The following is a 24800-nucleotide window of genomic DNA, read 5'->3' as shown; positions in this document are numbered from 1 at the left end:
TAGACGCCGACGAAATTGTCAACGGCCAAAATCGGCAGCGGGAGGAGTATGAAGGACCCAGTATCGCCAGCCCAAGTATTCGTCCAGCACTCAAAATACAAGGAGAGCCTCGGTTATAGCAGTGGGATTGCTCAAGACGGCGCAGAAAGAGCTCGTGTACAAGGGCACATTCTGGACCCCCAGGTGGTGAAACTAATGGACCAGGGTTCGCAACACGATATGGAATGATTCCAAGACAGGATGGCATGCCATCGGTGGCCGACCAGTCTGAAGAAGCAGCCCGGTCGATGTCCGTGGTCACTACGTACCAAGTAGTTTGAGGGTTTCGCCTTAAGAAAAAGTGTCTCCATCGGCATAAGAGTCCCGCGACGCTTGTATGCACTAGGCAGCAGGGTGGTGGAACATGTACCGACACCGACATGAGATGACAGCCTGCCAGGTCCTAAGATCATGCGGAGCTGGACCATCCCTGTCAGATGGCTGAAGTTTATCGCGGATGGGGCAGTTGCTGAGCTGCAAATATCCTGTCACGCTAGAAGCAGTCATGCTATCACTCGCACGAGCATAGCACCTCTGCAACAGCAATCCGAAACATGCAGGCAGTGATGAAGGCAGGACGACGACCCCAAGCATTTCCCAGGGCGCCGGTCGAGCGAGGGCGTCACCGGCGTTGGGTGACGAAAAATGGTGTAGGTTTGGTCGATCAGGCTGTTAAACGAAGGTAAACTAATGTACTGTACTCGCAACGAAGGGGGCCGGTAAGTTGAAGCCTTTAGCTCCAAAGCTTATTATATCTGCATTCACTGCTCCACTCTCTCGCGCTGACGACTTGGTGATGACTTGCTGGTTCTTCCCGCTAGGTTGACATCTATCGCTTGTTAAGGTGACTGAGGTAGCAGTCCACGCACTGACTTGTCCATGTGCTGGAGAACACACGCGGCTTGATCGACCATTATGCTGCCAATTGCGGACGTGGTGGTAATCAGCTATGGCATGGGGTCCCAAAAGGGACAGCACCCATGTCTCTGAGGCTTGCGAAGTCGAGGCACGCACGATGATTTGCTGATGCACGCACGGTTGGCTCCTAACACCCCTTGCTGGAAAAAGCTTCCGTTTCGTAAACCGATTTTTCTCCTTCATGAGGAGTTGAAGCGTTACGGTGGCCCGCCAAGTGCATTTTTGTCATGGTAAAGCAACCAAGGGATGTGTCCCCCTGTTAGCGCAGAGCACTCCGTAACTTAAATGCATGTTTGGAACCTTGTTATCGGCACGATTTAGTCAAGTGAGACTTCAGCAAGGGCTGGGCTCGGGAACAACATAGTAGACCGGGGAAACCTTCACTTGTCACAGCCGACTTTTACACCATGTGGGTGCCCCAAACGGCTTCAAAAGGAATACTTCAGCAACACGCTCGTGCGTCTTCCAGCACGTTCTCAGTCGTTTTTGTTGTCGTCGCCATCGTGCTATGGCCGACCTGCAACTGACGCCAGGGCAGTCGCCGCCTCTTGCTATAATCACTGACACAGACCAACGAGGAGTTCTGTGGATCATAACCGGCATCGGACTCGCAACCGTCGCGACTTCGTTGGTAATCAGGGCATATGTCCGAATCGAGTTCAGTCGCTCGTATGGCCTGGACGACATATCTATTGCGGTAGCATCTGTAAGTCGGGAATCCAGATGGAGCGGTACGAAGAAACGCTGATCGTCAAAAGTTATTCTTTGTCATCCAGTCTGCTCTCGTGATTGTCGCCGTCAGGGATGGGATTGGAAGAACGTTGCCAGAGAATACCGACTTGGTTTCACTTCAGAAGGTACGAGATGAATTGACCTGGACTGATACATATAAGATCAGTACTAACCTTTTAGACCTATTATGCCTCCAATCTGTTCTATATTCTCAGTCTGTGGACTTCGAAGATCTCGAACCTTCTTCTTATTTATCGATTGAGCGTACAGAGGGCGCACAAACTCACAACTCAAGCCCTGATAGCCGTCACCTTATTGCTTGGCGTGATAGGTTTCCTCCTCATTGCGCTCGTGTGCGACCTGAGCCACCCCTGGATCTTCATCGGAGAGAAATGCTCTGGCGTTGGGGCACGATGGGAGGCGATAGCAGCTTTTGATATATTCACTGAGCTAGCGGCTTTTGCAGTGATCTTCTATATCGTGTGGAGCATTCAGATTGCTCGCGACAAGAAGATGGCCATTGTTACTGGCTTTGTATTCCGCCTTGGGCAAGTCCCTCTAGTCTTTTCTCGACCGGAATCCGGCTGACTTATTTCTCGCAGGACGATAGCACCTTTAGCAGTCCGTCTCGGGTATATCGTGTCCAGCCTCGATTCTCACGACCCTACGCTCCAACAGGATAAGGTGGTCATCACCACTCAGACCGAGCTTGTTGTGGCCCTCGTAGCTGCCACGGTCCCTTGCCTAAAGCCATTCATGGGCGCTGTAGACACAAGCTTTGGAGCGGCGGCTGGAACCTCGTTGGCAGGGTCCGGTTATAACAAGCGCAGTACAAGGTCGGGAAACGGCGGTCAATATAGCAACGAGAGCAAGACAGCCTTGAGCTCCAATGGTTTCCGCATTAGAAGAAAGAAGAACGGCGTCGACGCATTGACTAGTCATGATGACATCGCACTGGAACCTATGAGCCGTTCGTGGACTGGCAAAGCGGACTTGGAAGATCAAACCGGAGATCGAAATACATCAACCACAACCAAACCAAGTACAGATGACCACCAGAGCGTTGGCAGTCAAGATAGTCAACAGATGATCATCCGCCGTGATGTCGAGTGGAATGTCCGGTACGAGTCTCGTCAGAATGATGCCGACAATGTTATGGAGAGGATAGAAAGGTACAACACGCAGACACACCGATAACGGCAGTGCAGGACGTTTGCATGCCCGACATATGGGATGAATAACGACAACTCTGTTTCGATTTGAGGAGGAGATGTGCGGGATCTGGGATTTCAGGCGAACAATCATGTAACACAGAGGGACTAGAACTCCTCGGTATTTGGAGAATGCTGGACATTCGGATACAAAAAGGCATGTAGAATGTAGATATTAGAATCTGGGGGAAAGGATTTCCCGGCTGGAACCTGTACATAATCTACTGTTTACAAGGGGGCCTCAGGGTGGGTCCCTCGTGTTACCTGGACCTCGCTATCGTAGTTGAGCGCCAAGACATCTCGGAATGGGCGTCATTCGGCTTAGTCATTTTCAATGTCCTCAACGTCCTCAGCCTCCGTCACCAACATCCCAATGTAGAGGTTCATCAACAACAAAGCATTCAAAACAGTGTGGCAATGCGCGTTGCTATCTGACACTTCAGGCGCACAAAGACCCAGATATATACTGGCAACCAAGGCACGCTTCCTTCTTCATCCGGTACCTTCTCAAGCTACTATCTCTACGTAATTAGCCCCCATTTCGATGCTCGATTCCCGCCAGTGAAGGTGCATTGTGGTCTGAGGCAGGTCATCTGTGCCTCTCGAAGCTGAGGGTATAGCTTGGTCTAGTCGAAACACTCAGGGATCATGGCGGTCCCAATATCCTCTCTGCTGACAAACGGTGCTCCCACTACCGCTCGGGACCGGTGGTAAGTTGCCACGACTCACGAATCAACACAGTGCTAACGTGGAGCAAAGGACGTACCTGGACAATGTTCTATCCACGACATCCCCTTATGCTGGTGAAGAATTTGTGCCCGGGAACGAGACGGTCAACGCCCTCGAGACATCCCGCGTTCTGGTCATTGGAGCTGGCGGCCTAGGCTGTGAGATTTTGAAGAACCTCGCCCTCTCCGGGTTCAAGGACATCCACGTAATAGACATGGACACCATCGACGTTTCAAATTTGAACCGCCAGTTTCTCTTCCGGCAGTCCGACGTCGGTAAATCAAAGGCTGAGGTTGCTGCCTCCTTTGTCGAGCGCCGCGTTCCGGGCGTCAAAATCACCCCGTACAACGGCAAGATCCAGGACAAGGACGAGGAGTATTACATGCAGTTCAAGCTGGTCATCTGCGGTTTGGACAGCATCGAAGCACGTCGCTGGATCAACGCCACGCTCGTCGACATGGTAGACATGGAGAACCCAGAGTCCCTTAAGCCTCTGATCGACGGCGGCACCGAAGGCTTCAAGGGCCAAGCACGTGTCATCCTCCCCTCCCTCACGTCGTGTATCGAGTGTCAGCTGTCAATGCATGCGCCCCGGGCAGCGGTGCCTCTCTGCACGCTCGCCACCATCCCTCGCCAGCCCCAGCACTGCATCGAGTGGGCGCACATAATAGCGTGGGAGGAGCAACGGAAAGGCGAAAGCCTCGACACAGACGACCCGGAACACATATCGTGGCTGTACCAGACAGCTCTGGCGCGGGCGAACGAGTTCAATATCCCCGGCGTGACATACAGTATGACGCAAGGCGTGGTGAAGAACATCATTCCAGCCATCGCGTCGACGAATGCGATCATAGCCGCCGCATGCTGCAACGAGGCACTCAAGATTGCAACGTCGTGCGCTCCCTTCCTCGAGAACTACATGATGTACACGGGCGACTCGAACGACGCGGGCCTGTATACGTACACGTTCGCCGCAGAGAAGAAGGACGACTGCCCAGTTTGTGGAAACATTGCCCAGAACATGACGGTAGATCCGGAAATCACCCTGGAGGAGTTCCTTGCTAGTTTGGCAGAACGGGCAGAGGCACAGTTGAAGAAGCCGAGCCTCAGGACGGAGGCGAAGACGTTGTATGTACAGGCGCCAAAGAGTCTAGAGGAGCAGACGAGGCCAAACCTGGAAAAGAAGATGAAGGAGCTGGTCAGTGACGGCGAGGAGGTCGGCGTATCGGATCTCGCATTCCAGATCTCGTTCAAGTTCAAACTCGTGTTTGCAAAGTGAACGCAAAAGACTCGCTAGGGCAGCATGCAATTATGCAGCTAAGCAGGATTTCGGAATTGATAGCATAGTCCTGACAGACGAGCGACGATCGCGACCAGAGCCACAATAAGAACCTAACTTCTAACCTCCATCTCCCTTTCCATAGAGTAAGTGCGTTATTTCTGAGCACCTGTATCCGAAACAAGGGATTACGGAAGCTGCACATTGAACACTCGAGGTACTTCGTTATCAACTTTTGGGACATTTCCGCCAGAGGTATCTAGAACCATAGAACAAACACCTTGCAATGCTAAACAACGCCGTGAATCATGCGATACATATCGTAATCCTCGTTTCACCCGATGCTCTCACTTTTCCAACGCATCGACTGCTCGAAGTAATCTCTTTGCCTTGTATTTGAGCACGCTCACGGCGTCTAAGAATAACATATCACTCGGAAACTGTCCTGTGCTCTCGACATTAAAGATGAAATGATCCTGAACACGACCTAGTTTGACTTTGTTTTTGAATTCGTCATGGCGTAGGCACTCGCGGGACACGGTGTCGCGCATGGGGTCCTTGACGACTGCCTTCTCGTCACCCTCCCGACCCTTGTAATCAGGATTATCAGAGGCGCTCTCCGTTGGTGTAACTCGCTCAATACCAATCACGCCTGGCGGAAAACACTTCTGGAACTTAAGAGCATCGGCGCCCAGAATTGGTTTGGTGATGGTAATCGTCGGGAGCAGTCGGTACGTTGCTGTCGCCACCGGACTAAATTTTGCATGGTCGCCCCCTTTACCCAGATGCGCATGAAGGGTCATGTCAAGTTCCTGACCAGGACGCAATTTGGCGATCAGAATGTCGGGGCTGACTGGCTTAACTTCTCCATCGGCGAAACGCTCGCTATGCTGTCCCATGGGATCCCAAACGATGTGCCGCGAATAGACACTGCTGTTGATGTATTTCTCTTCAGGTTCTGTCGCATTCTTGTCGGCGTTCGGGTTGCGCTCGCATCGCACGTTCAACTTGAGAACAATGGTGTTGTAATCCGATAATTCCATGCCTTCAATGCCATACTCGGGATTGGCTTGTATATACCACTTCAGCCATTTTAAACCCGATATACTTCCTTTCAACGGAATGAGACCCAAACGGTGTGCAAGGACTTCATCAGCTATCACGGAGGTGTTGTTTGAGACGTAGACTTTTTCGATGGCCAAGGTCGGGACCTCGGCGATGAGGATGCGGCGGAAGGCGTTTGCAACCGCAGCGTCGACGCCAACCAGCGAGAATGTGGCTTCCAACTCTTCATTTTGGTGGAACTGGATCTTCAGGTTGTTCGCGAACTTGTCAAGGGACCATGAAAGATCTTCGCCTGCATGATGCCCAGGAAAGTCAGTGGAAGTGATGTTCGTGACTGTCTCAGCGTTGATGCCGACGACCTAGAACGTCAGCATGGTATATGGAGCAAGCAGCATCAGCTCATACCTTCCGCCGGTCCAGGCTATCTTGCGAGGGTTGTACCGGTGCCATGAGTGGAATTGAGCGGCGGCGATGGGTGTCTGTAAAAACTGGTGTCTGCAGGACGATTCTCTCTTTCTCGCTCTCCAAATCTGAAAAATAAAGTGGGGAAACACGGGCGCAGTCCCTCCAGCCAATCAGAAGCCACTTGATAATATCGCCCGCAGGAGCTGTTGACTTCATTGATTTTGAGACTCGTCGCTTCCTCCAAGTGCAATCCATCACAGTTGATGCTGTCGACGTCGAGGCATTAGCTCGGGTATCGTCGTCTTCAGCTTTCACCTGGCCCTAGGCCGACATTGACAATGGCCGCTTCGTTTGTGCGAGCCGCGGGCTGGCACTCCGCCAAACGACTTTGCCTCCGACCTACCTTTCAGACACTCCCGAGACAGTCGCCTCTCCTTTCGCGCGCACTCTCTACCACCCTCAGTCGAAATGCTACCCATCAGGTTCCTGGGAACCCGGAATCCAGCGATGGACCACTGACGACTACCATCAGCCCGACCGATTCGACCTTTTCCGCACACACCCAGCAGGATTCTCTTCTCGTGAACAAAGCCCCGGAGGACGAGAGCTATGAAGCTAGGAAGATTCGACACTATACCGTGAACTTCGGGCCCCAGCATCCTGCCGCGCACGGCGTGTTGCGTTTGATCCTTGAGTTGAACGGCGAAGAGATAGTCCGAGCAGATCCTCACGTCGGTTTACTGCACCGCGGCACCGAGAAACTCATCGAGTACAAGACATATCTTCAAGCTTTGCCATACTTTGACCGATTCGATTATGTCTCTATGATGACGAACGAACAAGTTTTCTCTCTGGCTGTCGAGAAGCTTCTCAACATCGAAATCCCAGAGCGAGCCAAGTACATTCGTACACTGTTTGGGGAGATCACTAGAATTTTAAACCACTTGATGTCCATTCTTTCTCACGCTATGGATGTTGGCGCCTTGACACCTTTCTTGTGGGGTTTTGAGGAACGAGAAAAGCTCATGGTACGTTTGTCGAGTCTTCATAGTAAATCTGGCTAATCAAGCACAGGAATTCTATGAACGTGTTTCTGGCGCACGGTTGCACGCTGCCTACGTTCGACCTGGAGGCGTCAAGGCTGATTTGCCCCTTGGTTTGCTCGACGATATTTATGCGTGGGCGACTCAATTTGGTGACCGTATCGACGAAACCGAGGAGCTCCTGACCGACAACCGAATCTGGATTGGCCGGACCAAAGGCGTTGGCGTTGTGTCTGCCGCGGATGCACTCAACTACAGTTTCTCCGGTGTTATGCTGCGTGGCTCGGGTGTACCTTGGGACATTCGCAAGAGTCAGCCTTATGATGCCTACGACAAGGTTGAGTTTGACGTTCCCGTTGGACAGAACGGTGATTGCTACGACCGATACCTCTGCCGTATGGAGGAATTCCGACAATCGTTACGCATCATTCATCAATGTTTGAACCAAATGCCGCCGGGCCCTCATAAAGTGGAAGACTACAAGATTGCGCCGCCACCGCGTGCTGCCATGAAGGAAAACATGGAAGCTTTGATCCACCATTTCTTACTGTTCACAAAAGGCTACACTGTTCCTCCTGGAGACACATACACTGCCATCGAAGCACCCAAAGGGGAAATGGGTGTGTACCTCGTCAGCGACGGCAGCGAGCGCCCTTACCGGTGCAAGGTTCGCGCTCCCGGTTTCGCACACTTGGGATGTTTCGACCAGATCAGTCGTGGCCATCTACTTGCTGACGCAGTCGCCATAATTGGCACAATGGACCTTGTTTTTGGGGAAGTAGACCGTTGAGCTTGGAGAACGCAGAGGAGAAGGATCTGAGATAGTTCAGATAATAGTTAAGGTCAATGAAGACAGTTGCAGTGTTTATCTAACTATTGTATCCCACGAGATAAAAGTGTACAACGCAGTGTAGCGCTAAATAGTCTCGCTCTAGTACCAAGCCTCTTAGCGTATCTTGAAACTTCTTTATAGTCTTCATTATGCATGTAAGACAGAATACGGATGGCGTCACAGCCTCTTGAAGGAAGTGATAAATTAGGGCGCCATGGTCAAAATTTGCGTTCTTGACACTGGGTGATATCGGAGGCTCCCGTCCAGGGATGGTTTAGGGCACCAAGTTCAGCACAAGGGTCGCCCCGACTTCGGTGAATTATGTAATACTCCGGCATCTTTCCTCTCCTCCTCCGGACACCATCAGGTCTGCGTTGTAGAAGTAAAACATGGGGGACAGAGGACTTCACTACCTTAGGGAGGTACACACAGGCTGGGCACTTGGGGAACCACAAGGCTTTGCAGATGGCAAGGCTCAGGATCTGAATATTGGACCCATTCTTCGCAGCCTCTGTTCACGGACGCGTCCACTATGCTCCCAATTCTTAGCACTAGCTGTTCAACATTCTTGTCTTGTCGAGCCCTCTGCAGTATGTATGTATGTGTCCAATCGACTTCAGTTCGCTTGATGTAAGTCACCCAGAGAACACAGCCATTCATTCCGCAGTTCCATATCTCGACGTGATTGGGAAAGAGAACTTGTCATGTTACCAGGGGTTCTAGGGGGCTGTCAGACTATATAGGTTTCAACGGCGTACAGGCTACAATTTGATAGACTTCCTAGGCATTGTGCCTTTAACGGGGGTTCTATCGGCAGATGACATCTAAAGCGGATATCATGGATCAGGCAATTGAGCCTTGTGCCTACGGAGCTGGGAACGATCATGCCACATTCTTTCAAGGCTCGTTTGAGGACGCGTCCTGCGTGAGGGGCTTGGGGCAATGCTGACCGGCGAGATCTTGGTGCTAAACCTAGGCGACTAGACTTAATCAACGAACCACTTACGAATATTGTAACGATCCTTCCATACTACAGGGGCTCCAGAGAGCCGTTTCACCGACGCGTCCTGCATTGGGGGCTGAAGCAATACTCTCTAGCTGGGACGAGTCGCATAACGCTCAAAGTAGTCGCATAGACCGAGCTTGCTTAATGAGACAATGCTGGAAACTCAACGGATGTCCAATTGAATGACCCTTGAAGGCCTATGAGGCTAGTTTATGACTAGCTGTGTGTTTGTATCATTCCTCTGCTCTCTCTCTCTCTCTCTCTCTATCTCGCACTTTTCAACTCTAGTAAGGAAATTCCCACGCCATCACAATCCAACCATGCTAGTAGCAATTCCGAGCTACTCTGCATAAATGCTTGCAAGTTCGTGAATAGCCGCAAGAGCACTGTCCTTGTCACGAGCTGGGTCGAGCTCAAGACCAGCGTTACGAAGGATCGCAGTGCGCAGCATAACAGTGTCTCCAACTTCAGGTCCGTAGTGGAACAAAAGGTAGAGATCGGCCAGTTCGCGAAGTGAATAGGGTTGAAGAGTTTCGTTTAGAGCCTCGATGCGATCCATATCTGACCAGAGTAGATTGAGTTTGTCGATGATGCGGACGCAAGTCTCAACTGCGAGCTCCTGCTTTGCAAGTACCTCGTGAATAAGTGGCGCAATTCCTTCCTTGACAATCCGAATGCAAGCAGACAGTTCCATAGAAGGGAACAGTTTCAAGGCCATCGGCATCTCGTGGAAGAGGCGAGGAGATATCAATGCTGTTGGTATCGGGACGTGGGTGGAGGCGAACAGTGCTTGGAGCAGGCATATATTTTGGGCAATTCTCCGGTGCTTGGCCATGTATTCTTTTGAGATGACCAGTATAATCACTGTAGTTGGCAAATTCTGTGGTAGTTTTGCAACCCGGGAACAAACACATCGTTGTCAGGTACGATTTACTCGTTCCTCGAGGAGCGGTAAAATCAACCTGAATGATCTTGCCCATGTACTCTGTGCATTCAGTTGCTGTAAGCATGTGGTACGTGGACAGATGGCGGCGAAAGGATTCTCGGGACACAAAAAAATGGTCCCGGGGCAGTTGGCAACCCGCAACATTGCAGGCTGTGTTGGCTGGTCAAGTTTCGTCATGATGTAGACGACGATGGTTGTTCAGGAGATGATTTGTGGTAGATATCTCGATAACTCCGCAAATGTCCCTGTCGGGACTTTGCTTTGGGAAATCCTCGAGACTCTCTCCCTGAGAAACTCCTCAAGAAACTCCCCGATAAGCTCCTCGAGACACTCTTCGAGAAACTCATCGAGAAACTCATCGCGAAACTCATCGATAAACTCCTCAAGAGATCCCTTGAGGCCGAAGCTGCTGGCCTGTGTAGTCAGGTCGACTCCGGTGCAGCAGAGGCCGTCTCCTTACGGAGAGATGTCGCGCAAGAAAGAGTCGAAAAGAGGGGCCCAGTGGTCCAGCTAGATTTGGTGTTGAGCATTGAGGTGTGCAGAAACTGATATATATATGTAGAATGAACTCAGGATCGACGCTGGCATGAAAAATGCAAAAATCAAGAGGGGCATGGCGCAGATTAAGTAGTTTCCTGGAGCAAGCTGGACAGGCCGTTGGGACTTTCTGAGACAGGTCGGTGACTGCGTTCGAGACAGACCTTAACCATTACTGTGGAACAGGCTCCAGGAGGATTCGTGCAATGCTTTCTGTGAAATAGCTTCCTGCAACGGGTCCTGTGAAACACATTCCTGCAATTCTCCCTGTGAAGCACATTCCTGCAATGCGTCCTATGAACAGCTTCCTTGAATGCATCCTGTGAACAGCTTCCTGCAATGCGTCCTGTGAGCAGCTTCCAGTCCTTCAGTGATTCCTGCAATCCCCGGGATAGGGAATGACAGAGACAGATCGTTGGCATCAACCAGAGCATTCCTGCAATGATTCCTGCAATGTAGGAACCACCTCAGTCACTTAAGTCACTTAAGTCACTTATCTGTCCCTCACTGATCTTATATTCATCTCTATCTCATTAATCTTTCACTCACCTATACTCCATTAATTCTTCACTCATCTTTACCTCACTAGCCTTCATGCTTGGTTCATTGGTCGGCCGGGTGTTGATACGTCAACGGCGCAAGAGGAAAGTGGAAGATGCCTATTGCCATGACCAAAAACGTGTGTACGGACAACACATTGAGTCATTTGGACATTGATGAGTCTTTGCCCTTTGGCTGGTGATGTCGTCATTGGCTGGCTGCGGATTCGGATCTAAAAAGTCTAGCACACTAAGGTCCATTTTGGGAATCTTAGACGAATCACCACGAATTTCAGTCTTCGCCTCCGCCACCATCACAAGCACTCGTACGCTATCTAATCCTACTGAACGACTTCTTACAAACAGATCCCTACCTTCAGACTCTCGCACAGCCTCGCCACCGACTATAAGTTGTCAATATCCCACCACCTTCTCCCCGACACCTACACACCAACAGCCCCTCCAGAACCCTCCACCCACTGGACGTCTTCCAGACTTCAACTCTTCCTGCAAAAACACATCCACCCCACAAGACTTCAACCGCTGATCAATCATGGCTGTCCGAGCACAGGTAAGACCATCCTCGCTCCTTCTCGCTGGCACCTTGTCTGTCTGTAAACCTGGCACTGACAGCGGTTGGATTGTGTAGTTTGAAAACTCCAACGAAGTCGGTGTCTTTGCGAACCTCACCAACTCTTACTGCCTCGTTGCCATTGGCGCATCCGAAAACTTCTACTCCATCTTCGAATCTGAACTGGCAGACCTCATCCCGATCGCCCATTGCACCATTGCAGGCACTCGAATCGTCGGTCGCCTGACCTCTGGCAACAAAAATGGCCTCCTTGTGCCCACCTCGACAACTGACCAAGAGCTGCAACACCTGCGGAATACATTACCAGATACCGTGAAGATAGAAAGGATAGAGGAGAGATTGTCAGCGCTAGGCAATGTCGTGGCCGCGAATGACCAGTTCGTCTTTCCCCCGGCTCTTTAGTCCTCGGTTGCTCCAAGGCTTGTGTCATGTATAATGTTTCTAACACAAGTCTTTCTTTGTTATTAGTGTCGCCCTCGTCCACCCCGACATCGAACGAGAAACCGAGGAAATCATCGCAGACGTCCTCGGCGTCGAAGTCTTCAGACAGACCATCGCCGGCAACGTCCTGACCGGGTCCTACATGGCCCTCTCGAATCAAGGCGGAATCGTCCACCCCAAGACATCTATCCAGGATCAAGACGAACTGAGCTCCCTATTACAAGTGCCGCTCGTTGCAGGTAGTGTCAATCGAGGCAGCTCGGTCGTAGGTGCTGGCATGGTCGTCAACGACTGGCTTGCAGTTACGGGCATGGACACAACAGCCACGGAATTGAGTGTCATTGAAAGCGTCTTCAGACTCGGCGAAGGTGGTCCCGGTGGCCTGGATGCAAGAATGAACGCGAACAAGGAGAGCATCGTCGAGAGTTTCTACTAAGATTGTCCTTCCCTTTGGATCATCTTACCTGCTTGTCCGCCATGACCTATCTACCTATTCAAGATACGGAGTCTCTGTGGTAGTAACCTACACTCTTCCAGTACTCCTCATTACTACTGGCGTATTGCACGCTGGACAACTTTTCCAATTGCTCGACCATCATCATAGCCCCCCGAAAAGGAGAATCCATTTGCTTTGCTGTAGGCAAGGGATAGTCGAGTCTGAGTCGCGCTGATCCAGTTCAAACCAGCATGGATTACTTTTGCCAAAGTAGAAGGACACCAACCAAAAGTCAACAAGCAAGGCACAGCGTTCAGTTACCACATCCAACACACTGCTCTCTACACGACTACACGACTAAGTATGATTCATCAACAATGGGTTACCGGACACTGAGGACCGAGCGACAGCGGCAAATTTTTTTGGCTTCCTTCGCTTGCCCATACTGGCCAGGTATCCATTCATTGCGCTATGCCTTTGTCGAGCCATGTCAACCGGCCTGTTTCGACAGGGATTCTTGTTCTAAGAAGGAACCACTGACGGCATCATACCGAGTTTGAATTTCGATGGTCAATGCGAGTTCTGGCACAGACCCCCGACGAAGGCAGTGTATGTATGTGGAGGACGAGTACGAGTGATCAGTCACCGGTAAGCGGGCTGGTTGAACACGGTATACTTTCGCCGGTGCGTCTAATTGCCGGACTGGTTGAGACCGGTATCCAAAAGCAAAGGTGGTGCCAGACGGCGAAAAGAGTCGGACAAAGCTGCAAAAGCGTCTTCTTCTTCTGGTGCTCTGATAGTGAGGCGTCTTTCGTGTCTCCTTTACGGGACCATACGATCGAGAGGGAAGGAAGCAAGAGAGAGAAAGAAAGAACAGGGGGAGGCCAACAATGTGAGAGATCCGCGGGGAGGCTCCATTATTTCTCTGATCGGTTCAATCAATAGTAGCTGGTTCCCCAGGCTAGAGGTAGAACCGTGTCCTATATATCCTATGTCCTTGTGAGAGAGGAGTCTCCACGGAGTATCTACCCTTTTTCCACCACCACACTCAAACCACCTTCTTAGACTCGTAGTTGTGAACAGATACGGTCGGCAATCATTGGGGGACTCTGTATCCTTGGAATTATTGGAGAAAACCACTCACTCACTCACCCACTCACTCACTCGTTTGCTCTACCTTAGCTACCTGGTACTACTTACTCACTGTCCTATCCATGCAAAATCGGTATACCCAAAATCCTCCCTTCCTTCCCGGCTATGCCAAAGAGGCAAAACGCACGACACTCAGAAAAGCCTCGTCATCCCCGCCTCCCAAACCCCCAACTCTCAACCCAAGCGTTATGATAATGATAAGTGCAAAGTAGAAGAGAAGGCAAGGTACCTCTTAGCAATCAATCAATCAATCGGGCCTGGGCCTGGGCCTGGACCTGAGAGATAGAGGCCAGAAAACCCCATTCAGAGTACCCATGAACCAACCATTGGGCCCCCCGCCGCCATTATTGATGTCGTATTTCCTTCTCGCCTAGCTCCCCTCGCAAGTACTGTACACTCAAGCACCGCAAACATTTCCAGCTCTCGCTTCTCCACCGAACCTTTGGGGCCGTATCGTGAGTAATTTATGCATTTGTGAACAGTGATACCACCTTCTCAGCCAGGCTGTTTATCGACCAAAGGGTTTGCTCCATTGTTGCCCACACCATCTGTCATTGACACATCCCCACCCTCATCATCTTCGTCGGCCTGCGCTTGGGCCAGGACGTCGGCCATGCTTCTGCTTTTGAAGTTGGTATCACCGTGGATATCTGTGTCCAGAACCATGTCCGCTTCGCCCTCTCGCGGCGTGCTGGCTGGTGGTGTTTCGACAGGCGGCGCTGGCGGCGGCGGTGGCGGAGGTGGCGTGTCCAAGTCAGGTTTGATGTCAACCTTTTTTGTAGGCGAGCCTATCGACTCGGACTCGTTTTCGTCTCTGGCAATCAAAGTCGTGTCATCCTCGGGGCGCTTGCGCTTAAGTGTGCCACTGGCGGTATCTTCAGAAGGTGTCTCGATTTCCGGTGACGGTGGACCGTCGTCGTCCTCAGCATCAGACATCTTGACATCCTCTGGCGTCGCTTCATCCAGCTTAGGTGATTGCGTCGGCGACGAGGCTCCGGCTGCTTTCTTTCGCTTGTCGCGGGCAGCCCTGTCGGCTTCGTGCTTCTTGTGTTTTTGATACGCCTTTTCGAAGAACTGTTTACAAAATTCTTTGACCTTCTTCTGTTGCCGCTCATCGATCTTGGTTGGATCTTTCACACGGCCAGCCTTATAATCGGACGCGACAAGCTTTTTCGAAATTTCTTTACCGAAGCGCTTCAGGTCGTCTTTGGGAATCTTGTGCTTGTACCTACTCATCACATGCGAGATATGCGGGAAGAGCTGTGGCAGAAGGTCAGCAACGAGAGTGCAAGGAGAGCGATTTTCCTGTCACTCACGGTATTTTCGTACAATTTCTTCTGCTTCTCTTCATTGTACGATTTCCACCGCTCTTCCTTCTTGACCTTTGTGGGCTCCGGGGTCGCAGGAGTACTAGTCTTTGTGTCCTTCTCGCGAGAGGTGACAATGTTGTCGATAATGCTCTTGAGGACGTCTTGTTCAGAAGGCTGCTTCGGTAGACTCGGAGCTTGATCAGCGGGCGCTGTTGGCCTCACCCACGTCGTTTGACCAGTGGCAGAGTAGTAGTATGTTCGTCCGTTATCTTGAGCGGCAAACCAACCTCTGGGAAGTGGAGGAGGACCACGATTGAAAGAAGGGCCATGGCGAGGGCCAAAGTTACCAGGTCTTTGCAGTGACCGTGGGCCTGAAGGTACCGACGGCACGCCAGATGGACCTCGTGGAGGGCTACGTGATGGTGATCTGGACTCTGAGCGTTTCCGCTGCTGGGCAGATTCTCTTCTTTCGAAAGGAGTGGGCTCAGCCTTGACCTGCGCTGAAACGTCCTCCTTCTTTTTCCGCGGTATGCGGTAACCAAGTTCTAGCTTTGACCATGCATCAAGCAGAGACGATGCCTGTGAAGACACTCGTTCATCAGAGTGCTCAGTGAGGGATTGCATGGTCGTTTCTATTTTGGCATCGACAATCTTGTTTCTCGTGAGTCGAGGGAGGCGGTCTAGAACGTCGAGGATCTGGAGGATTATGTTCTCATCATCCCTCCAAGCAGAAAGCTGCGAGTTGAGTATTTGGTAGCCATGGAATCGGACCACTCTGTGCCATGCCTGATCATCGGTACATCTCTGTATCCGCTGCAACAGCTTCACAGCAATCCACTTCTCCTTACACTGCATCAAAGCAGCCATGACTTTGGTCACGCCGTCGACGTCCAAGGACTTCGCCTCAAGGCTATCAACATAATCTTCGTCATCTTCAGTCGTCTTCTTCTTGCGGGGACGTCTAGCGACGGTGGTGTCCCAAGTATCAGCATCTTCAATCCCAAGGGCCTCGATAACTGCCGTTGAAAGCTTGGTGGCTCTTTCAGTCTGAGTCTTGCCTCCGATGAAACCTGTACAGTTGGACTCTCCGCAGTAGCATGGTTGTGGATTCGCACCGTAACGGTCAACATTGTAATTGAACACCAACTCTTCTCCCGCTTTGATGTATCGTTCAGCGAAGATGCCCATGCGAAGTTTATCTCCAACCACCCATTTGTCGACGTAACAGTTCGGGTTGCAAGAATGGTTGCAGAAGCGGCCGAGATTGCCCTTTTTGGTAGCATCGATGAACTCGCCTCTGCTCAACGACATGAAGTAGAAATGTTTGATGCCCTCTTCATCATATTGCACCATCCGTTTTCGAAAGGTGGACTCTGGAATTGTCTCTCCGATGTACTCGAAGATGAAATCGTGAGGTCGGAGATCGACATTAGTACGGAGGCCATACCCTTTCTTTTCGGTCTGAATGACCGAAACGTCTGCAAAGAGATGACGGAGGAACCGTTGGTTCTGACAGTTCGTTCCGCAACTACAGTCATTGGCACATTCCATTTTACAAGCACGATTGATGCAGTCTGAATCTTCGCCGCAGGCGAGATTCTGCTTCGTGGAAGGATCTGAACACCAGTCAGCGTGACGGATTTGCTGAAGAGCGCATCTATACTCACCCCATTCTTCCGCACAGTCGCAATCGAGAGCATGTTCGCTGAATCCAAGATACTTATTTTGATAGGTGCAGGAGTCGAGAATGGAAAATGTTGAGATCGCTTCTTCGGTGGCGTCGGGGAGGTGATCAAACAGAGGTGCGATGCGAGGAGGGAGCTTAGATGATGTTCGGGACGATTTCGCGGGTTTCGACGGCTCTTTGGGTTCGGGCTTGACAGGCGAGGTGGAGGATGAAATGAGGCCACTGGCATCCCTAGGCTCGTTCTTGGCGGCCAAATCTGCCGCCGAAGGTGGTTTGGAGGTCGACGATGAGGTCGACGACGAGCGAGAGGATTTGATTTTCGTGGCTGGGGATGAGGTCGACTCTGATGGACTAGCTGCCTCCTCTTGCTTGATGGCAGCTACGCGAGCATTGCTAGGCTCCTCGGGCATTTCGCCATCCACCGACTCCTCGCGTTTGAGCTCGGGGGTGTTATCATCATCGGTGGATTCAATCCGCGATGATTTTCGGCTTAGGCGACCCATGTTTACGATGAATCCGACCTAGATGAGGTCCTGAGCGTTGAAGTGTGCCTTATCACGAGCGCATGGGTGAGGTGGTGAAAAAGTTTCACGGGTCCTCACCACCCTCAGCAGCTTTGAGACAAGCACACCTCAACCCCAAGATCTGGTCAAATTGCTCCAGAGAGCCTTCAACGTAGCGATAAAAACACTCCGAGAGCTTCTGCCGTCGCTTTGGAGTGATTTGGCTTGTAGAGATCCGGGTTGAGTGGCAAACTGGGACACGTCGTCGATCAAGAGAGTCTTAGCCAAACGAGGGGCACTTTGATGTCCGTGTGTGAGCGTCGGGGGGACGGTGAAATTATGATTTGATGGCACTGGTGATGGCTTTTGAGCAGACAACGTGTGCGAGTCGCAGCAAGCGCGATCATGAAGGAGTGAAAGGTTGATTATTCAGAAGGGCAGCATGGGATCTTGGTGACTGGGAGCCTTCATTTCCGCCACACGGCCTGTGGTGCAGCTTCTTAATTCTTCCAAGGTCGGTCACTCACAAACGAGCCACATGCACCAGAGCCAGATGCCACTGCAAGACGGAAGACAGAAAAGAGAGCGTAAGAGAGGGAAAAAAGGCCAGAGCTTGCGAGTGTAGTCTGCAGAACCAGAAGAAGGAGGCGGATGCACGATGCTCCAGGCCGCCTCAGCTTTTGACAGCCGTGAGTCCAGCTTGCCAAGACCTGAGATGCGGTGCGTCGTGCCCAAGCCCATTGTCGCTTTTCGCTTCCCAGTCCATCCCATCCCATCCCATCCCATTACTTCCTATGTCAATGCCTGTTTCCCCATCTCCCATCCACGGCATTTTCCCATGCCTCGCGTTTGGCACTCCCGCCCCCGGTTAGACAAATCTCGAGCACAGTTTCATCGCCGTGCGCCAGACAAACCGCCACAGGGGATATTGTAAAAACAGCATGGACAACGGCTTCCTTGGTCGTCTCGTTCTCTCCTCTTGCTGCGGCGTTCATCACTCTCGTGTGTTCTCCCCTGTTCATTCCATGACGGGTATCGTCGCAACCAAAGGCTATCTAGAATCGCACGTAGTCCTGCGTGGCTATAATCTTGTCTCTGCCAGCAAGAATTCCTGCCGAGCACGCATGAATCAGCGTGTATGGTATGTGAAACATTATCCGTGTCCCACTGCACATACGAGAAAAATTGTTGGTGAAAAGCTTGCGGTGGTTAGTTGATCTTAAAGGTCCTTTGCATCAGACCGACCAAGTCTTCCGCGGGTACATGTTTGGCCTCTGCGAAGATCCTCGAGACCGACCTTCACCTCGGGGATTAGCTCTCCTCGTGACCGGACCGACTTCGTTTGCTCTTTACCATATCCACGAAACCGCGTATCGACGTTTTGGCCTGCCGGCCAGCGTCTACTGCCATGCCTCGCCATTGTGAAGGCTGCCTTCCAGGAGACCAGGGGCTGCTTGGACCGGACGGTTCTACATTTCCTCCGGCTGTGGGAGGTGAGCCAGGCGTGGAGGTATTCGACTTCGCTTGTGCTTCTTCCTGCCTTCTCGCCTTCTCTGCCGCAATTAGATCCCTTCGCTCCTGCTTTCTACGTTCGTACTCTTCACGTGCAGCCTGGCGCAGTGCCCGGCTGACCTCGGTGACGCGAGCCTTTCGAGTTGAGAACTGGGTGTAATCCTTGAGTTGGTTTTTGGCTTCTTCTCCCACAGCGGCCCATTTACCAGCTAGGCCACTAATCGCCAATAATTTCGCATCTACGCGGCGCGTCAAGTAGACATGCGGTTCCTTGTTCTCTTCCTTGGCCTTCGCCATGATTCGTTCGATCTCATCGCGATAGGCTGTTTCGTAAATGTCCACATCCGCCGCGCCTGGGCTCTCACTAACGATCGGAACATCATCACCGTCTCGGACATAGGATCCGTCGTCATCGTGCTGAGAGCTGAATCCCGAAAATGTCGAGGGGCCAATGTACAGATACAATTGGTCCTCGAGTGGATCATGCGCCTGACCTCGTCGACCTACCTCTTCTGTCATGCTTGCATGTGGTCTCAACGATCGGAACGGAGGCAGTTTCTCAGGATCTAGGCTCTCAATTTCCGCCATGGTTGGAGCTTGAGAGATGTCGTCTGACTCTGTACTGGCATCACTTGGCAATGCAGGTGGTGTCCTAGGATATGCGGACTTGTGCATTTCACAGTCGGTCAGAGTGGTATCATCTATACTCAAAGTAGGCACCGGGCGCAGGTTCAAGTTCCTCATGCCCGCCTGCAACTCTTCACTCTCAGCAGCGGTTTGCTGAGTGTTGCCACCTGTTCGTGCTTTCTGATCCTTCTTCATGGTTGTAGGGGGCTGTGAAAAACGTGTGTCGCTTTGATCTCCGAGTATTGATGTCATCGGTCGAGTCTTGTTCTTGTCGAGGAGTGACTTGAACTTATTCACCGCTTTCACCTGGAATAACGATCAGCCGATTTTCGAGCTGTCCTCTCTAGGCGCACTTACCACTGTCATCAAATCCCTCATGTTGATTGTAATTGCAGAATTCATCTCCGCTTCTGTCGGTGGTTCAACCAAATCTGAGGTGTTCTCCTCCTCCGATAGCAGCTGATCGGTTCCGCGGCGAGTTACCCAGGGGTGTCGCTTGAGACATCAGCTTATTGAAACGAAGCAACCCTGAATACTTACTCTGAGCTCTTGCATTTTGATGCGCTTTTGAGGATCCTTCTCCAACAACTTGGTCATCATATCTCGAAAATCTCCGTCTTCATCAGCAGGCATTTCTGGCTCTTCAGCTTTGATCGCGTCATAAAGTTCAAAGATACCCGTCTTCTCGAAGGGTATACGCCCGTATTTGAGGCAGAACAATGTGACACCCATAGACCAGATATCAGCAGCTCGTCCGGACACGTTACCATGTTGGGCAATACAGAGTTCTGGCGGGAGGAAGGCAGGGCTTCCTGCAGACTTCGCAGTCAGCATCTCTGAATCTTTAGCAAACATTTCCGATACTCCAAAGTCCACGACCTTGAGCACGTCGTCCTCAGTGATCAAGCAGTTGTCTGGTTTTATGTCGCGGTGTACGACGCCTTGCGCATGCAGATATTCAATCCCCAAGATCAAGTCTCGGAACCAATTCCTGCAGACATGGTCAGGGTATGGATCAGCTCTCTCGTCCAGTCCCACTTTCATCACCACTCCTTTCTTGCACATTTCCATGACCATGTACAAAGAGTCCTCCGTGGGGTCATCCAACACCTCAATCAGCGAGACAAGATTGGGGTGGTTCAGTTTTTTCATGATAGCAATCTCCTCTTTGATCAGCTCGATGGCGTTCGTCTGGTGTTTGCCATCGTCGCCCAGATCTCTGTGTAGAGGAGAGTTGAAACCTTGCAAGGCACCGCGGCGTCTTTGGCTCAGAGGTTTGCGTAGGATGTGGGATTGGGCGCGCTTGCGGAGTCGAGCTTTGGAAAATTCTTTGACGGCCTTGTGGCAATCAGTCAAAGCTCAATACCACCTTGGTGCAAGACTTACATATTCTGTACCATACTGGTCGACTGCTAGATGGACGGCTCCGAATGAGCCCCGCCCAATTTCTTGTTTGATGATATACTGGTTGATACGATGCTCTGCAACTCCGTCATCCTGGCTTGTGACGTACTCTGATCGAGCATTGAGTGATTCCTGCACAGCTTGAGCAAAAAGACCGTTTCGTATCCATGGGTGTCAGATACCTTGACCTGCTTGGGCGCAGAGGGTGTTCGACGGTGATGTCGGAGAGGACTCGGATAGTCGGGACTGGTCCTTGACTCTGTTAGCTGGGGAAAGTAGAGGATTCAGCAATATGCCTACAAATGCTGTCGGGGCCGTGGTGTCTCGGCGATGGGCTCCCGGTCGTTACGGCTCTCGAAGGCAATTTCATGTGAGTCTGATTGAGGTTGAGATTGGTGGGGTTGCGCGAGACCGCGAGGCGTCGGAAAGCCAACAGCTTCCTCCGCCGACGTGGACGTAGGGGACGAAACGATGTCCATGAGGTCGTCGACATTCCATGGGACTGTGACGATATAGCGAGTATGGCTGCTGCAATATCAAGTGAGATACTACATGATAGTGGTCGGGCACTGACAAGAGGTGGTGTACTCCGTAACGTCCTTAGTGTGAGAGACAAAATGCCCAACTGCGCTGAGACTCCAATACCTCGCGACTTCTCCGTCTCCAATTCCCGTCAACATTGCTGTGCCGTTGGCTCAACCACAACAACTGTCTAAACCGAGATTGACGCCACATCATCCGGACATGCTCATACATTCGTAGCCGGTTTGGCGGTGGTGATACTTCCTTTGAATAGGAAAGTCGAGCCTCTAGGAAAGCTCATCAAACTGCGGACGGGATGGTTGTCTACTCATTCTATATATTTGACCGCCATGGTAAGAAGCGCCGTGAGAGTCGATGTTAGCGGAGCACGCACTGACAGTTGCCTCTAGCGGAGTGCATCTACAAGAGAACTTGGTTGCCAGCATACATGTCAACCACTGGCAAGACGTCCAGACCATCATCGCAAGCCTACGTCAACGGTGGCACCACTCCAGTGCGAGGTGGCTTGAGTGCAGATGACGATGCCAAACTGATCTTTGGCACCGTCTTTTCCTTGCGGAACATGGTGCGAAAGCTGGGTGGCGATGATGACAGGTGAGAAACGAAACAGTCGCGATGAGCGTGTCTAACGCGACGGCGCGCAGTTTCCTCTCCTATCGGACATCCCAATACAAGCTCCATTACTACGAAACACCAACAAACACCAAATTCGTTATGCTGACCGACACCAAGTCTGGTTCAATGCGCATAGCACTACAACAAATATATGTGAACTGTTATGTTGAATATGTGGTGAAGAACCCTTTGTCGCCCGCGGAGCACCCTGGCGGCATTGGCGTCAACAATGAGCTTTTTGAGGCAAGCCTGGAGCAATTTGTGGTATGTGTGTGTACTGTTCAATGTGATCAAACATCATAGTAACGAGCCATTTAGGATCGGGTATTGAATGCATCGTGAAGCATGAAGTTTAATCACTCACACATGCGCGTCGGAGACGAGACTATTGCTGGATTACCTGGAATATTCCCACCTATTCAGGGATTTCATGACTCGCATTGATCTACCGGTCACAGCTACTACTCGACCATTCGCATTTGATGGTCTACGACAGAAGGTGGCCCTGCGTGAAGCGTGTTTGGGACAGGAAGAGCCAAGATTATTGACCACACGGTCATCCAGTGTTACTGGTTTGCTAAAAGATGCCTCACAAAGAGGCCCATTTTCAAAGCGCGAATACCCTGATCAGAAAGAGGTCAAGCGGGCCCACTGAAGAGACCAAATCATCGAAGGAGCAGCGTCGGAGTCGGTTGGGCCAGTCGCACTCGAACCTTTCGAGAAATGTCAGGGCGCGGTAGGCGAGGCCAACTTGGAGATCCCATGATCACGAGCGCTTTCACAGACAGTCTCAGATCTGGGGCCAAGACGAGAGGCCGAGCCAGATACCCAGGTGGTCGAGGATTTGATCCGGCTGGTGAGAGCCAATGTAGAGACAGAAATGAGTCTGTAGTGGGTGATTGGGCAACAGGCCGTCTGCGCCGTCTCAATCTAGAAGAGGCTCTGCATAATGATTCTGGCGAATTAGAAATTCCGGTTGCAAAAAGCCCTAGATTTGTAGCCAGTGAGAACTTGAGCTGAACGTAAGGCCATCAAGTAGTAAGGTAGGTATTTTACGGCTCCGCGAATTATCCCTCCCGTACAATGGTCTACAGTACATTCTCCCGCTGATTGCTGGCCGTAGAGGTGCTTAGGCTCCAGTGAGGATCTTCTAGACCACAGGGTACTTCGGATACGAGTCGGGGCCAAAAAAAACATCCATGCCTATCCACGTTCGCTCCCTGTCTTCTAAAGTAGTTTCCAGCTTCGAAGGGTGCCAAATTCTTGTTGATCGGGTCAATTGGGCGACTTTAGTGAGTACTAGGGTTTGGCAATTTCAGCTACTAATGCTCGACATCTCTGCCAGAGACAAAAGTTGGAGATCACATTGACGGTGGGATTTGCATCCTTTTGTGGTACATTGCTCCAGATACCAAAGGTCCAGAGTTCGCTTGTTCTGTCTCAAATTAGCACTGTCAGGCCATCCCAAATAGATATGCACGGTCCATGGCATATTGCAGGCATGCTCGCAAATACTGTACAGTAATAAGTCTTACTGATCTCAGTGTACAGGTCTGTGGCGACACACAAGTGAAACCGTGCCCGTTGTATGTGCCACACGGCTTCTACTTTGGGCTTTGAGGAGGGGAACATCGCGTCCTCTAATATCTGTTTGGTCTCTTTAGGCGCCTCAAACGACGTCTTTGAAGGACGGTGAGGTGATGATAGGCGGCGATGCTAGTAGTGCGCGCTCAAGGCCAACACATGTTAGGAGAGGTATGTACGGTAATGCAGAACTTTGATCGGAATGAGCGGGCAACAGTCGGGTGCCATTATTCGCATGGCTGCAGGCAAGAAACTGGGAATGACCTGGCCAAGTGGTCGCATAGTGGCCCAGGATGACAGCTGGCAGGCTGTTGCTTCTAGAGTTTAACTGATCGACCGACAGGTGTGGGGGATTCGGATCGGCCCAGCAGATAACTTGACCCTTGAGTCCTTGCACTGACAAGGCATGACAGGGCTGAATTTGGCGATTCGAGAGGCTGAAAAAGATGTCGATCCAGAGAATGCGTCATTATTAAGAAGCGTACGCCTTGATATAGTCGGAGTTGCGCTGTTGGTCCTCCGGACTGCTTGAAACGGCCAAACGAAACGCAGTTAGGTGTTCCTCACGGCTTCTGCAACTTGAAAGGAGCCCATGGTGAAAAGGGCATTTTGCGCTTGGTGGTTGTCGGCAGTGGGCGCTCTTAAAGCGACGATATAAATGATGGCGCACAGGCGCGGGCACCGAGGGGTCACTCTAACTTATAAGTCGAAAATAGGCTTAGGTTTATCATTCATCAGGATTCATCTATTGATGGATGGCTCGCTTTCGACAAATGTAATCATGGTGATTGTATTCAACTCGTAGTGACTCCAGGAGTCCTTCGCCGACGACGGAGTGTGCCCCGGTAGGAGAAAGCCCTAGGTACTACCGTCCGTCGTGTCACAACACGTTCCTCGGGTGTGAGCCTAGCGAGGCTGCTTCAACGAGCTCTCGAGCCGTCAGACCAAAAGAAATGCAAACACGAAATGCTGACCCGAGCAGTGGACGCAGAACCCACAATGCAACTCTTACCTCTCATGCCGACATTACTTCGTCCCACGTTTTCCCCTTGTCCCAGGTTAGACTTGTTGGGCTTGATTACCGCTACTTCTACGACGTCCTACCTTAGCCTA

The 24800-nt window shown here is 51.4% G+C and overlaps 9 protein-coding genes across 9 annotated transcripts; 5 read left to right on the top strand and 4 right to left on the bottom strand.

Annotated features, from left to right (window-relative positions):
* Positions 1–1465: 1465 nt before the first annotated feature.
* On the top strand, positions 1466–2886 carry PV08_00670 (uncharacterized protein; the record flags this gene model as incomplete). Its single annotated transcript, XM_016375035.1, has 5 exons — positions 1466–1663; positions 1716–1814; positions 1870–2223; positions 2292–2321; positions 2368–2886. The coding sequence occupies 5 exons, from the start codon at positions 1466–1468 to the stop codon at positions 2884–2886; spliced, it is 1200 nt and encodes a 399-aa protein (XP_016240311.1).
* Positions 2887–3548: 662 nt separating this feature from the next.
* PV08_00669 (uncharacterized protein) lies at positions 3549–4908 on the top strand (the record flags this gene model as incomplete). The annotated part of the gene is made up of 2 exons (XM_016375034.1): positions 3549–3610; positions 3660–4908. The coding sequence occupies 2 exons, from the start codon at positions 3549–3551 to the stop codon at positions 4906–4908; spliced, it is 1311 nt and encodes a 436-aa protein (XP_016240310.1).
* Positions 4909–5255: 347 nt separating this feature from the next.
* On the bottom strand, positions 5256–6423 carry PV08_00668 (uncharacterized protein; the record flags this gene model as incomplete). The annotated part of the gene is made up of 2 exons (XM_016375033.1): positions 5256–6332; positions 6379–6423. The coding sequence occupies 2 exons, from the start codon at positions 6421–6423 to the stop codon at positions 5256–5258; spliced, it is 1122 nt and encodes a 373-aa protein (XP_016240309.1).
* Positions 6424–6716: 293 nt separating this feature from the next.
* Positions 6717–8211, top strand: PV08_00667 (NADH-ubiquinone oxidoreductase 49 kDa subunit, mitochondrial; the record flags this gene model as incomplete). The annotated part of the gene is made up of 2 exons (XM_016375032.1): positions 6717–7406; positions 7453–8211. 2 exons carry the CDS (start codon positions 6717–6719, stop codon positions 8209–8211), a joined length of 1449 nt encoding a protein of 482 aa, XP_016240308.1.
* Positions 8212–9599: 1388 nt separating this feature from the next.
* Positions 9600–9983, bottom strand: PV08_00666 (uncharacterized protein; the record flags this gene model as incomplete). The annotated part of the gene is made up of 1 exon (XM_016375031.1): positions 9600–9983. One exon carries the CDS (start codon positions 9981–9983, stop codon positions 9600–9602), a length of 384 nt encoding a protein of 127 aa, XP_016240307.1.
* Positions 9984–11834: 1851 nt separating this feature from the next.
* PV08_00665 (eukaryotic translation initiation factor 6) lies at positions 11835–12750 on the top strand (the record flags this gene model as incomplete). Its single annotated transcript, XM_016375030.1, has 3 exons — positions 11835–11852; positions 11931–12250; positions 12342–12750. The coding sequence occupies 3 exons, from the start codon at positions 11835–11837 to the stop codon at positions 12748–12750; spliced, it is 747 nt and encodes a 248-aa protein (XP_016240306.1).
* A 1647-nt stretch (positions 12751–14397) lies between these two features.
* Positions 14398–17402, bottom strand: PV08_00664 (uncharacterized protein; the record flags this gene model as incomplete). Its single annotated transcript, XM_016375029.1, has 3 exons — positions 14398–15162; positions 15219–16828; positions 16880–17402. 3 exons carry the CDS (start codon positions 17400–17402, stop codon positions 14398–14400), a joined length of 2898 nt encoding a protein of 965 aa, XP_016240305.1.
* A 1311-nt stretch (positions 17403–18713) lies between these two features.
* Positions 18714–21424, bottom strand: PV08_00663 (uncharacterized protein; the record flags this gene model as incomplete). Its single annotated transcript, XM_016375028.1, has 6 exons — positions 18714–19847; positions 19899–20036; positions 20082–20879; positions 20928–21077; positions 21128–21197; positions 21246–21424. The coding sequence occupies 6 exons, from the start codon at positions 21422–21424 to the stop codon at positions 18714–18716; spliced, it is 2469 nt and encodes an 822-aa protein (XP_016240304.1).
* A 359-nt stretch (positions 21425–21783) lies between these two features.
* On the top strand, positions 21784–22445 carry PV08_00662 (uncharacterized protein; the record flags this gene model as incomplete). The annotated part of the gene is made up of 4 exons (XM_016375027.1): positions 21784–21820; positions 21878–22082; positions 22133–22367; positions 22422–22445. The coding sequence occupies 4 exons, from the start codon at positions 21784–21786 to the stop codon at positions 22443–22445; spliced, it is 501 nt and encodes a 166-aa protein (XP_016240303.1).
* Positions 22446–24800: the final 2355 nt, after the last annotated feature.

Source organism: Exophiala spinifera (assembly GCF_000836115.1).
Source record: "Exophiala spinifera strain CBS 89968 unplaced genomic scaffold supercont1.1, whole genome shotgun sequence".
Classification (NCBI taxonomy): Eukaryota; Fungi; Ascomycota; class Eurotiomycetes; order Chaetothyriales; family Herpotrichiellaceae; genus Exophiala; species Exophiala spinifera.
The sequence above is the reverse complement of the archived record's forward strand: the minus strand, read 5'-3'. Positions and strand labels throughout refer to the sequence as shown.